The sequence below is a fragment of the Mauremys mutica genome, chromosome 16, assembly GCF_020497125.1.
Source record: "Mauremys mutica isolate MM-2020 ecotype Southern chromosome 16, ASM2049712v1, whole genome shotgun sequence".
In the NCBI taxonomy this organism is placed as follows: domain Eukaryota; kingdom Metazoa; phylum Chordata; order Testudines; family Geoemydidae; genus Mauremys; species Mauremys mutica.
This window is the reverse complement of record NC_059087.1, coordinates 4,225,210-4,239,040: the sequence shown is the minus strand read 5'-3', so window position 1 is coordinate 4,239,040 and position 13,831 is coordinate 4,225,210. Positions and strand designations below refer to the sequence as shown.

The 13,831-nt window shown below is 47.9% G+C and overlaps 1 protein-coding gene across 8 annotated transcripts in view; it reads left to right on the top strand.

Annotated features, from left to right (window-relative positions):
* ACACB (acetyl-CoA carboxylase beta) overlaps positions 1 to 13,831 on the top strand; it is a 75,888-nt gene that overhangs the window by 45,582 nt on the left and 16,475 nt on the right. For all 8 annotated transcript variants that reach the window (XM_044989738.1, XM_044989739.1, XM_044989737.1 and 5 more), the window contains 15 exons: positions 259 to 447; positions 2,459 to 2,559; positions 2,978 to 3,066; positions 3,162 to 3,286; positions 4,287 to 4,400; positions 4,514 to 4,627; positions 5,147 to 5,236; positions 5,411 to 5,529; positions 8,884 to 9,021; positions 9,691 to 9,790; positions 9,871 to 9,978; positions 10,226 to 10,282; positions 10,841 to 10,882; positions 10,996 to 11,211; positions 12,207 to 12,362. In XM_044989738.1, coding sequence (XP_044845673.1) covers positions 259 to 447; positions 2,459 to 2,559; positions 2,978 to 3,066; positions 3,162 to 3,286; positions 4,287 to 4,400; positions 4,514 to 4,627; positions 5,147 to 5,236; positions 5,411 to 5,529; positions 8,884 to 9,021; positions 9,691 to 9,790; positions 9,871 to 9,978; positions 10,226 to 10,282; positions 10,841 to 10,882; positions 10,996 to 11,211; positions 12,207 to 12,362 — 1,758 coding nt within the window. The remainder of the gene's footprint in view (positions 1 to 258; positions 448 to 2,458; positions 2,560 to 2,977; positions 3,067 to 3,161; positions 3,287 to 4,286; positions 4,401 to 4,513; positions 4,628 to 5,146; positions 5,237 to 5,410; positions 5,530 to 8,883; positions 9,022 to 9,690; positions 9,791 to 9,870; positions 9,979 to 10,225; positions 10,283 to 10,840; positions 10,883 to 10,995; positions 11,212 to 12,206; positions 12,363 to 13,831) is intronic.

The following is a 13,831-nucleotide window of genomic DNA, read 5'->3' as shown; positions in this document are numbered from 1 at the left end:
CTCAGCACCTCTGAAAATCAGTCCTTGAGTAACTTTGACTGGGGTTCTGTACCTGGTTCGATGCTACTCTCAGCCCAGTGCCACAGTTGAGAAACCATCCTTAATTCCATTGTGTTAGCCCACCTGCCCTGTTGGTTACAGGGCTGCAAGCATAGTTTTCATTGGGATGGCAAGATCCGTTCACTTGCCTTTCCTGACACATCGGCCTCTGATGTTTTTCCATGACATCTTTGCAGCAATAATCTTTATTTTGCTTAGATGAAAGAATGGGTATGTGAGCTGATGAAGACCCTCCGGGACCCCTCCCTGCCTCTTCTGGAGCTGCAGGAGATCATGACAAACGTGTCTGGCAGAATCCCGCTGTCAGTGGAGAAATCCATTCGAAAAGTGATGGCACAATACGCTAGTAACATCACCTCGGTGCTGTGTCAGTTTCCCAGTCAGCAGGTAAGCCATACAAGAGGGATGGTCTTGTGTTCCAACCTCCTTTAATATCTTGGTGACTGTAGAGGTGTGGCCTCACCCTTGCGGCGCCTCCTGCTGGTGACTTCTGGGAATTAGCTTGTTCCAGCTCCGGAGCGCCCTCTGCAGGCCGGTGATCCGCCTGTCCTCTCGCCCCCATGTCCCTCCCTGGACCCCGGTGCCCTTTTAACTGGGTGCTGTCCCCTGGCAGTACCCCCACAGTTCTGGGTCTCCCCCTCCCCAGGGAACCCCTACCCACTATCCCCACTTTGCTTCAGTCTTGGCTACTGCCAGTCATCACTTTAGCCCCTGTTCCCTGGGGCAGACTGCAGTGTATCAGCCACTCATCACAGGCAAAGAGGTTTGGACCAGCCGCTTCGGCCTACCCCCTGTAGCCCCAGTACCTGTCTGACCTTACACTCAGCCGCAGCCTGGGGGTTTTACCAGGCGGAGCCCTACAGCTCCCTTGACCTATTCCCCAGCCCAGCTTCCCTCAGGTACTCTCTCTCAGCTTCCAGCAGCCAGGCCCTTCTCTCTCTGAACGCCACAGCTGCGGCTGTTTTCCCCACTCAGCCTGGGCTGTTCTCCCAGCCTGCCAGCCCTCTCCCAGGGCTGGAGCGGGTCATCACCCTGCTACAGTGACTATCACAGTCTTTTTTTCTTTTCATGCTAAACTGGTCAGAATTTTTCAACTGAAAAGTTTTTCTGCTAAAAGATGGGGTTTCATCAAAAATATTAATGGGGAAAATGTCATATACAATAAATTTATTAAAAGTTTGTTCAACATTTCTGTTGTATGTGGAAAAACAGGTTTTTTGATCAGCAAACGTTTGTAACAGATATAGTTTAATTTGGAATCTTTTACACAAGTTCTCAGCCCTGGAGCAATTTTTTGCCCCCTCTAAAATTGAGCTAACCTCTTTAAGCTATCCTTTTCCTATTTGAAATCTGAAAAATTAAGTGTCTCCTCTTCTCCCAGCTGTTACTCTGAATGTTCCATGTAAAATGCAGCTGGAATAGGTCAGTGTGCTTGACCTCCATGTGTTTTCTGTAAATAGATTTCTGTCAACCCAGGCACCATTTCCCTGCTCTAAGGCTTTCCAGTGAGTGTGTAATGATAAATGTCTGCCTTTCATTGTTCATGAGACACCGTGGGTGAAGTAATATCTTTTATTGCACCAATGTCTGATGATGAGAGAGACAAGCTGTGTGGCTCAAAAGCTTCTCTCTCTCACCAGCAAAAGTTGGTCCAATAAAAGGTTTACCTCACTCACCATGTCTCTCTAATATCCTGGGGCTGACACAGCTACAGCTACGTTTCATTATTCATAACAGTGCCTATGATGTTAATTTAAAAGAAAAGAGAGAGGATTGTGGTGGGTTTCTGAATTATTCCTGCTGGGACATAGGCACACTTGGAATGGCTTGTGGCAGGCATGCTGGCTGGCTGGCTGTACTGCGCTTACCAAACAGAGATGGTTTTTCTTCCCCTTATAATACTTGTTGCCCTTCCTCTTTGCAGGGTTGGAATTAATGTTTCCAATTTATGGAGACATCTCTACAGCCTTGTAGTGCCCAAGAATGGCAACCATAAAGACACCGGATCAGTCGTGCAAATCTTTACTGTGAATAGTCTAGCTGAAACTAATTGAACTGCTCACATGAGTTGGGACAACTTGCTTGAGTGAGACATTGCAGAACCTGCCCCTGATCTTTGGGAAAATGGAAATAACTTACTGCTGCTCACAGACTGAGGGTTTCAAAGGAGTGTAACAGTTAGACACATGGGCTTCTTTGAAAATCCAACGATTTCCTGCTAATTAATATAGTCTCTTAAAAAGAGGAATGTGTGTAGGGCAAGAGAAAAGGGAGCTTCATTTTGGTGTCTTAGCCATTCCTGTGTATGTGTGAGTTACATCCCCTTGGTTTTCCAGACTTTTGTGCCCAAGCTACCTTTTTAGCTCCTTCATGCCTGTGTTTCTTCTGCTCTGTGCAGATCGCTAGCATACTGGACAGCCATGCGGCCAGTTTGCAGAGGAAGGCAGACCGGGAAGTCTTCTTCATGAACACGCAGAGCATTATGCAGCTAGTCCAGAGGTGAATGCCTTCCTGTGCTGTGGCATGCTCTACGGTGTGGGAGGTTTCCAGATGTGCTGTGAAATGCTCCATAGAAACTAGTGCCGGCTCTGACTCCAAGGGAGGTGGAAAAGGGTCAGAGCAGCAGGGCAAGCGGGGCCAATGCTGGTGTAAATGATTGCAGGAAGAGCCCTGTGGGAAGGCTGGCAGTGATGCTGCACCCCTCTCTGTCCTGAGCAAGCAGAGCATTGGGTGAGCACCACTTCCTGGCTCATGCACCAAGTGCCATTGTCTCGAACCCTTTGCCTGCCCCAGGAGAGGAGGATCCACCCTGACTGCTTCCTAGTCCATGTTCAATTCCCAGCAAAAGCAGCGTGGCCAATGCGATGGCGCGTTAGCTCTGGGATGTGGCACGCTCAGTCCTCTTCTCTGTTCCCAGGTACCGCAGCGGCATTCGGGGCTACATGAAATCTGTCGTGTTAGACTTGCTGAGAAGATATTTGCAAGTGGAAACCCAGTTCCAACAAGGTCAGAGGAAGTGGTGGTGTGTTTGCTGAGGGCCCAGTGCTGTTCCGCAGGCCGGGGGAACTAATCTAACCGGGGGATGCTTGCTGTCTCCCCAGCCCACTATGACAAATGTGTGATCAACCTGAGGGAGCAGTACAAACTGGACATGACCCCGGTGCTCGAGTGCATCTTCTCTCATGCCCAGGTGGCAAAGAAGAATCTGCTGGTGATCATGTTAATCGTAAGTAGAGATGGCAACCTCTGTGAGACTAGGGTGGGTGTCAAGTCGGATCAGAAACGGCTGTTGAGATGCACCATAGAGTGTTATTGCTGACCTGGAAGGCAAATTCTGAATACAAGGAAATTGAGAAATAAGGGCAGGAGGGAATGAAGCAGTCTGTAGTTTTGCGTTTTGATGAGTGGCTTGCTGGTAGCAGTTTTATAGAAGGGATCCATTGCAGTGTTGTAAGAATGAATGTCAAACTGCAGCAGAGAACTCTGGAAAAATTACCAGTGTGGGAAGCTTCCCTGTAATAAGAGGGTTGATTTGAGATACTGCAGCCAATAAAATAAAGCAAATGCAATGGATTGATTCAGCATGTACATGTGGTGTGTGTTTCAGGTCTCAAATATTCTTACAGCACTTAATACTTTACCTGTACAGAGCATCTGATGTAGAGCATCTACAGAGTGCTTTAATATCTTTAATTAAGCCTCCTTATTAGATCTACTTTGCAAATGGGGAGGCAGGTTTCGAATGGAACTCAGATGCGCAGCCTATTGCATCAGATTGCCTCTCTTGTGTTTTATTGTAAAATTAAACTTCTGCAGACATTTTGAAGAAGTATTTTGGTGTTACCTGTGTAAAACTTAGTTGTTTTCAAACTTTACAACATCTGTTCTTAACGTCTTTGACTGCACCCCCCAAAATTGTTATTGGTGGCTTCTTCACTAGTGGAGCCTTCATTAAATTATCTTCCCTCTTCTGTACTGACTTTTAAGAAAAGGGGAGGTTTTCTGGCCTGTGCCATAAAGGAGATCAGACTAGATGATCACAGTGGTCCCTTCTTTATATAGATTCCAAGGCCAGAACAAAAAATTGGCTCAGTGTGTGTATGTTAGAAGAGAAGTGCACTTCTTCTTGGTTCAGTGTACGGACGTTTGTAGGCAAAGTAAGGAATGTAGATGGAGGTTTCTGTTCAGTCAGCGTTAGTCATTAACACTGGAAGGATCTTTAATAGGACCAGCTGTGTGGTCGAGACTCCACCATGACAGAGGAGCTGATGGCCATTCTCACTGAGCTAACACAGCTCAGTAAAACGGAGCACTCCAAAGTGGCTTTGCGAGCCAGGCAGGTTAGTATGTTTTGTGGTTTACACCATGTTGTTAAATGGTGGTGATTTTTCCCTCAACCTTCCCCTTCTGCCTCCAAATCATAGCCATTTATTTAGATTCTTTTTATGTGTAGGTTTTGATTGCCTCTCACCTCCCTTCTTATGAACTGAGACATAATCAGGTGGAGTCCATATTCCTGTCTGCTATCGACTTGTACGGCCACCAGTTCTGCCCTGAAAACCTAAAGGTTGTGACTACTTCTTACAATTAATTCTAAAACATGGGATTTTACCTTTTAGTTAGTTCTTAGTGAAGCAGTTTGATTTGTAAGCCATTTATTTCAAAAGGCCTTAAAAAGGCATGAATGTCTTGCAACTTAAGCTATTGATGCTAGTATATATATCAGACCATGTGAAATGCTGCTTTCTGATCTCTTCCAGACGAAGGCCCGTAGCACAGGTTCACTCTCTTTCTGCCACTCTCCTCAGAAGGGGTCAGAAGTGAATGGAGGATTCTGTTCCCCTAGTAGGGAAACATGTCCATATGCTAGGAATTGAGAACTGTGGTGATGGGTACTCTAGATTACACCTTAAATCATTCAAAACCCTCATTTGAACTGCAGGCTAACGAATCTAGCAAAAGCTACTGAGGGAGCTTCAAGATTGGAAGCAACTGCAGCTGTGTAACTTCCATCTCTTCATCTTTCATGCCAGCACTGGGTTGTTCAAACCTTGTCTTGCGCTGAATTATGTTTTCCTCATGACAGAAACTGATCCTCTCGGAAACCACCATCTTTGATGTGCTCCCTACCTTCTTCTACCACTCCAACCAGCTGGTGCGCATGGCAGCTCTGGAGGTAAAGAGTGAATTGAAGACTTTGGCTGCCATTTATTTAGAAAAAATGCAGCTCTTAGAGCTGCTTTTAGTGCCAATGAGGGAGGCTGTGTTGCCCATCGTGGTTGCTTCGGTGGTTGTCCATGGGAAAGCACTCTGATTTCAAAGTAAATTCTTCTCCTGCGTCTTTGCTCAGGTGTACGTGAGGAGAGGATATATCGCCTATGAACTAAACAGCTTGCAGCATCGTCAGCTCTCAGATGGCACGTGTGTGGTAGAGTTTCAGTTTATGTTGCCATCATCGCATCCAAATAGGTAGGAATGACCTGCACTTAGTCTGTTGCCCGGTTCTACGTGGTTATTGATGAACTCGACTTCCATGCACAGGCACCGACTTTTTGAAGTGCCGGGGGGCAGGGCTCGACCCCCAGTTCTGCCCCAGGCCCCGTCCCCCCTCCACCCCTTCCCCCAAGGCCCCACCCATGTCATGCCTCTTCCTGCCCCCTCTCCACCCCCTTCCCACCCCTTCCTGCTCAGTTGCACCCTCTCCCTTGAGTGCGCCATGTCCTTGCTCCTCCCCCACCCCAGAGTGTCCTGCACACTGCGAAAGAAACAGCTGATTGAAGTGAGCAGGAAGGAGCGGGAGGTGCTGATCAGTGGGGCCTGCCAGCGGGCCAAAGGCACAGGGGGGTTGAAGGGGAGCTGATGGGGGGAGGGCGGGAGAGGCTGCCAGTGGGTACTCAGCACCCACCATTTTTTTTCCCTGTGGGGTGCTCTAGCCCCAGAGCACCCATGGAGTTGGTGCCTATGCTTCCATGGCTTGATAACTGTAACGATGGATACATGAGGAAGTTGGAGCATCCTCCTCCCCCCACCTGCTTTTGTAAAGCTGTTTAATTTCTCATTAACTCAATGATGGAGACCCTCAATGGGAAATTATTAAGCCTTCCTAGGTGGGCTCTCAGTGGATAAATCCCCTTTTTCATCTGGTACACATTGTTGGGTTTGCTGTGTTAATCGAAGAGCTGGTGTTTCATGCTGTAGCTCACCGAGTTGTTCGATACTCTGATTTCAGAGGCAACAGCCCTGCTTTGAGCAGGTAGAGTGCAGAATTTTCTCTTTGAAGCATGAGAAGTGATTAATGCCTGCTGCATTAATACTCTACCTGATGTGCCCATTTCTCTCTCTCTCTCCCCCATGACTTACTGGCTGCTATGGTGGCACTTTGCTCTCTGGCCGGCAGGGCAGAATGGGTTCTTTCTGAATCAGGCATTCCTAGTGGTGCTGGGAGATGGGCAGAAGTTTGCATACAGTCTCGTCCCTCAAGCTGAGCGGATGCTGCTCTGTAAGCCGAAATCAGAACAAACCTAAGCTACTAAGCGGCGTGGTAGTCACCTCTGTGCACGCTGCTTTTAGAATGTGAGGGGAGAGCTGTTAGAGGCAGCCAGGTGTGCCTGGCAGGAGAATAAAATAAAGACTTGAGGCTTTACCTCTGTGGGTGTTACTCCTTGTCACATGACTGGGAGCTGAGCGGTATCTTCCCCATTCTGTAGATGAACTCAGAAGTGAAAGGACTCGCCGAGGGTCACGCAGCAGTTCAGTGATAGAACTATAGTAATGAACAGCACCCAGGAGTCCTGAGTCCCAGTCTTCAGCTTGGCCCATGATCGTGCAAAGTAAAGCTGGTCGGGTTAACGTAAATAGTACCAACAGCAAACGTAGGCTGCTCTCCTCTCAGAGCCCAAAGGATGTAGTTCTGTACTGGTAACAGTCCAAAAAAGGGCTCATGTCAGGGAAGACCTTTCAGATCTGCCGGTCTGTTTCTAATGTGAATTAATTAACCCTGTTGCTTAGTTTGGAGCCTATGTCCTTGTGCAAACCCAGATTGGTTCTAGATCATTGGTTCTCAAACTTTTGTACTGGTGACCCCTTTCACATAGCAAGCCTCCAAGTGCGACCCCCCCCCCTATAAATTAAAAACACTCTTTTGTATATTTAATACCATTATAAATGCTGGAGGCAAAGCAGAGTTTGGAGTGGAGGTTGACAGCTTGCAATCCTCCCCAGTTTGAGAACCCCTGTTCTAGAGAAATCACAGCCCTGTGATTATTTGCTCTCTCTTTTTTTTTTTGGCGCAAGTAGAGCTCTGTTAATACAAATGAATAATTTATGATTAACCTCTGGCATGTTGGACTAATGTGAGATGGGGGAAGATCCTGCTGAAAGAAGGAAACAATCTCATTGCAAAACTGCCCCAGGCAGAGGCAGGAATACTAGACTCCCTCTGTGCAGAACTTGGTCACTGGTGCTCTTCAGGGAAGACTGAGCCAATCTTATGCTCCCTGACTGGCATGGAAGAATTATGGATTGGGGTGGGGGTGCAGTGTCCAAACCCTGCCAAGAAAGGGGACTTGTCTTGCTCTCCAGCATTATTGGGTTCTCAGTGAAATTCTACCCCAAATTTAACCTACCTGTGATGCAAGATAGTATCAGTGACCCAAGAACTTTTGAGGGTATGGGGTATATTAAAATGATAGCAGATCCCTTTATAGAATGCTGCCACTGGCACTGTGTGATGGAGACATCAGTAACACGTGCCTGCAGGGTAGTAGTGGGATTGTCAGGCTGTCACTGGCGTGTTTTAAACATGACTTGATGGAGGGCCTGGAAATAAAGGTAAATTCTTACAGTTCTCTTGAGCCAGCGTTACGAGTCGGAGCACTAGCAAGTCCTGAGAATCCACTAACCAGAAAACGTAAGAGATCCGGACAGGTGGTGTGTTTTTACTCCAAGAAACAAATGGCTAGCACAGCATGGGGAGAGCATGCTGCAGACAGCCAGTGAGCCCATGCAGAGTTAAAATCCCCACCTGTTCCTTGCACTGCTGGGTGTCTCCAGTGGAGGAACTGGGATCACTGAGCTGTCAGTGAAAAGGAAGAGGAAGCTTTGGGGCTCTCTAGTGGGACTACCCAGGAGGATGGGTTTGTAGGGCTGAGTTGATGCTGCCAGTGTTTCTGTTCGGTGCCTTGCATCCAGCTCCTGAGCCACGTGACTTGTGCAGAAAGGCTATTTTCTCGTGTGTGTGTTTGCTATTGTTATTGGCATGTGGATCTCCATGACAGGCCCCTTTTCAGACATACGTAAGCTGGGTAGATCGTTCTTTCAATTTTTAAAAGAATGTAATAGAGAAGAGAGCTCTAGGCACCACATGGCAATTAAAATCATAGCTAATGAAAACATCGCCCAGCAGTTTAATAAAATGGAAAAACATATCCGCAAACCCCATCCCACTGCCCCTAAAACCACCTACCCTCAGCTTTCCCCAGAAACCCCGGGGCCTGTCAGACCGAGCACTTTTGCAGTGAGCTTGATGTGATTGTTAAAGGGTTTTTAAAAGAATTGTATTCTCTGAATAGTTGTCACTAGGTCTGATCTGGGTAAAGAAAAGGAAACAGTAACAAGACACTGGTGGCTAAGGAGGCAGTATGGATAGGATTCTTTACAGTCACCTCAGCTCCGGGGAGGGGAGTGGGGAGGGAGATTTATACAGGTAATTCTCTCTCTTTTTTTTTTAAATGAGCATGAATTCTAGATAATCTGTTTCCTCGCATCACATGAGTATTACCTGTATCCATGTCCTATCTAACTGCTTTCTTGTTCTTTGTACAGAATGTCTATCCCAATCAGCGTATCGAACCCTGACTTAGCCAGGCATAGCACCGAGCTGTTCATGGACAGCGGCTTTTCTCCTCTGTGTCAGAGAATGGGAGCCATGGTTGCTTTTGACAGATTTGAAGATTTCACAAGGTATGGAGGGAAGGCTGGGGGGGAATAAATAGCACACGTAGTGTTAGCCAAACACCATCTCCGTTATGCTAACCCGGTACTACCACTGTTATACCAAAGCAAACCGGGCGAGTGTTTAGTTCTGTGCACGGTCTTCAGTCTGACTGTTAAGAAATGCTGAGTCCAAAGGATCTTGCCAAAGCTCAGCATTAGGTGGTTGGAGAAGATGTTTCCAGCGTGACGCTCAAAGCAGGGGGAGATGATGATTCACTTAGGTAAACTGTTGCTTTTTTAATTCATGGAAACACTTGTTAAAGAGAATGTAACTTGTAACTCTTCTAGAGTGCTTGCCTGTCTGTGTGTAGGTCCTCACGGCCCTTACCACCATAGTATCTGAGTGCCTCACAGCCATTAATGGGTTATCCTTACCACACCCTTGTGAACTTTGGAAGAGGGTAGGTTAACAAATGACTCCCAAGATCACAGAGGGAGTCTGTGGAATTGAGTCCCAGGCAAGCTTTTTTCATTCACTGCTGATGTACCCAATTCCCTGCTGAATGCTTGTCTTCAGGGAACACTCTCCATAGTTCGAGGCTGTCGGCTTTTGTATTAGGTGGGTTGTGTGCAAGGACTTCTCTAGCTTGCTGCCATCACTGACTTATCCACCACACCTTGTTTGGATTCTGCCAGGAATTTTGATGAAGTGATCTCCTGCTTTGCCGACCCACCCTCAGAGAGTCCCCTGTTCAGCGAGGCGCGATCCACACTCTACGAAGAAGAGGACAATAAGGTGAGGCTGATGTCTGGTCATGTCCTTCTGGAGACACAGCATGAATACTTCTGGGACTGACGTCACCGTCTTGTTTTCAGAACATCCAAGAGGAGCCCATCCACATCCTGAACACAGCCATCCGATGGGCTGGCCACCTTGAGGATGAGGAGCTGGTGCCAGTCTTGAGAACCTTTGCTCAGTCGAAGGTCTTGTGCCTCATACAGTATTCTGCTTATAAACTTGGGGTGCAGCTCCTGTACAGTATGCTCACCTGATGTACTACAGCTGTCACTTCAGCCCTCCTGGCAGGCAATGTATAATGCTCCTATTTGCGGAGTTAGTGGTAATGTCTGTCAGAGTTGTCTGTTTTCCTGGGGGTGGTGTTTTAAAATACCCTTGGGCACATGAAGGCTTTTCCGGTGATGTGACGCTTGTCTCCTGCTTTTCATACAGAAAAACGTACTCGTTGACTGTGGCCTCCGGAGAATCACATTTTTAATTGTGCAGAAGGTGAGCAGAGAGAGGACTTTGAGTTGCAATATCATGTTGGTCATGCTTTCAAATGTACACTCAATATAGTTTTTAAAGACTAGTAAATGATGGCTAGATGTTACAAGCCTGTTACGGACATGAGTGGTATGTGTTAGAGGGATAAAAGAAGGACGTCAGTAGAAGGTGTTATGGATGGTTATAAGCAACCTGACAGGTTTCAGAGTGGTAGCCATGTTAGTCTGTATCAGCAAAAACAACGAGGCACTTTAGAGACTAACAGATTTATTTGGGCATAAGCAACCTGTTAGCCTCTGTAACACTAGATCGACATATCTATTGTGTTGCTCTTTGTAGGAGGGTACTCTTAATGTAAAATGTGAATTTTTTGATGGGGTGGGACGGGTTCAAAACAAAGATGTTACAAGTTGCTCTTCCTCTTTTGGGGGTGACTTCACTGTCTTGTGTTTCAATGCCCTTTTTGCTAGTACAGGTGAGAATTGCTTGAGTCTCCTGTCTGTATTTATTGCCATTGCTGGGTTAATTTTGTTAATGTGTCTGGTTTTTTCCCTTTTGTAGAGCGAATTTCCAAAGTTTTTTACGTTTAGAGCAAGAGATGAGGTAAGGCTCATTGTCCGATTCTGCTGTCTGACATCTCTTAAGTCAGCTCTAGAAATAGTGAAATTATTCCAAAGTCAAACAGAGGTTTGCTCTTTTCTCTGGTGCGCACTCAGTTTGCAGAAGACCGGATTTATCGGCACTTGGAACCAGCCCTGGCCTTCCAACTGGAGCTGAATCGGATGCGTAACTTTGACCTGACTGCTGTCCCCTGTGCCAACCACAGGATGCACCTCTATCTAGGAGCTGCCAAAGTGGAAGAGGGCAATGAAGTTACTGACTACAGGTTTTTCATACGAGCCATTATAAGACACTCTGATCTCATCACTAAGGTAAAAGGACTTAGTGTTCCTTATGCTGTGACTCAAAATTAACACCGTGTTTTTGTTGCTTTGTCCAGACCTGTACAGCTCTCTGGAAGACTGTTGTGCAGGGAGGGATGGGCCTGTTGTGTATTCCTACCCCTCTCTCTGAATAGGCATATGCTACTCCTTTTTAGCCAGTCTGCTGTGGCTGCCAAGACAGGAACCAGCTGTGAGGATGGTTCTGAAATGCAGACGCATGTTGGCTAGATGTGGTTAAAAACTACAGACCATCCGTGACACTTTCTATCCCCATCTCCATAGTGTCTTGCAGACGTTGATGAATTTATCCTCACAGCCACATGCTGTCCTCTGGGGAGCCTAAGGCACAGAGATTGAAATGAGTTGCCCATGCTGATACAGGGCATCTGTGACTGAGTTGGGGATTGAACCCCAATATCCGTGGTCCCAATCTAGTGCCTTAGCCCCAAGACCATCCTTCTGGCCACAACCAGTTGGGGACAGGTTTGAAATAGTGCCTCACCTCCAGGTCACTTTCTCTCAGAGATCACCTTTTCCTCCATCAAGCTACTGACGCATTAATGGATAGTGTTCAGAAACACCCAATGGGAAAAAGCTATGATTTCCTTGCTGTTGTTTTGCTCTGGCTTTAAGGACTGCAATCTAGGATAGCCAGAGTGTGGGGCATTTCTTTTTTGTGGGGGTGCCCAAACTTTGCCAGTTTGAAGGCTGGCCTGCCAGGAGCTCAGGATTACACGCCCAGTGTAATTGCAGCTCTGCTCCTTTTTAATATAGGAGCATGGCACATGGAGACTGCAGGTGCCAATGCTCTGCTCTGACCCTGTCACAGCCATGGGCTACGCTTCTGTATTACAGCTGGAGGCTAAAGCTGCACTTTGTTCGCCAGCCTGATTCAGGCAGGGACAAGCTTCTGTCTTACCTGTGGCGGTATTGCCGCTCGCTATTCATTCCCAGCTCACCTGCTGCCTTGTGCCCTGTTCCAGGAGGCCTCTTTTGAATACCTGCAGAACGAGGGTGAACGGTTACTCCTGGAAGCAATGGATGAGTTGGAAGTGGCCTTCAGCAACACCAGTGTCCGCACTGACTGTAACCATATCTTCCTCAACTTTGTGCCCACTGTCATCATGGATCCGTCCAAGGTGAGCTTCGTCGAAGTGGAGAACAAGCTTTCTGGGGCAGCAGTCACCTCTTTGGTCTGTCTGTGCAGCACCTAGCATCCCAGGATCTTGGTCTGAGACCAGGGCTGCAAGGCACTATGGTAATACAAATAATCAAAACCTTTTTCTTTTTCATTTCTGATGAGCACGAAAAATGGAACAGCCATGTTTTTTCCTGTACGCAGAGGTTTCACAGTGGTAGATTTGGCTATAGGAGCAGCAATTGGGAGGGATGAGACACATTTCTTCCCCCAAGTAGTGATCATCCTGTTGCTGTTCCATTCTCCCTCCACCGTCTCCCCCATTCCACTCCATTAGCTGTAGTGCTTTGCCTCCTGTTCTGTGTGCTCCTGGTGGAGGTGCTGTGTGCTGGGGAGATGCTGAGACCGCTAACATAGGAATGAATTAGTCTGTTTAAACTTAGACCTGCAGGAATTCTCATGTAAAATGATTGGTGAGTGGTACTGAGTGGCTGCCTGCCAGTACCAGGGGATCAATGTGGGGGGTGCACTGGACCTTTGCTTTCTGGGCTGTCAGGGACTGAGAAGCAGGGAGGGAGGGAGGGAGGAGATTGAATAGAAGTGTAAGACTGGAAGGGACCTTGATAGGTCATCTAGTCCAGTCCCCTGCACTGAGGCAGGACTACCTGTTATCTAGACAAGGCCCGCACAACATGCGGCCTGCGGGGGGTGAGTAGGTGGGCTCACTGTGTGGCCTGTTGGGGGGTGAGGAGGCAAACGGCGGGTGAGGGAGGGGGGCTGAAGAGGCAGGTGGGCAGTAGCGGGGGGTGAGGAGGTGAGCCGGGGGGTGTGGGGGCTGAAGAGGCTAGTGGGCGGGCGGGCAGTGGCGGGGGCTGAGGAGGCGAGCTGGAAGGGGATGGTGGGGGGCTGAGGAGGTGAGCGAGGAGTCAGTGGCTGACCTGTTCTACTGATCTGGTCTAGCTCTCATCCCCTCTCCAAGGGTTGCTGCTGTCTGGAGGTGCTGCCTTCTACGCCTTCCTCAGTCACACCTCATTCATGCAACAGGGCAATTGATTACAAAGTGAGGGGAAGATCTTATTCTACTTCCAGCAAAAAGACATTTTTCTTTTACCTTAATTATACTACCTTAGGGGCCCGCTATAACATATTACCAAGGTTCAATACCACTGTTTCGGTGGGGCAGCGCTGGGGAAGGAGGGTTTGTTTCCATGGGGTGGGCAGTGCTGGGGTGGGGTGGGGGGAGTATTTAAGAGCAGGGCTCGGTGGCGCTGGAGGGGGGGGATTGTGTTTCGGGGGGGGCTTGGCAGCGCTGGGGGGGGGGTCAGCCCTCAGCTGTTTTCTTTGGAGTAATATGGCCCTCACCGCTTTACAAGTTGTGCAGGCCTGACCTAGACCATCCCTGAGAGGTGTTTGTCTAACCTGCTCTTAACCTCCAATGACTGAGATTCCACAACTTGTTCCACACAACCA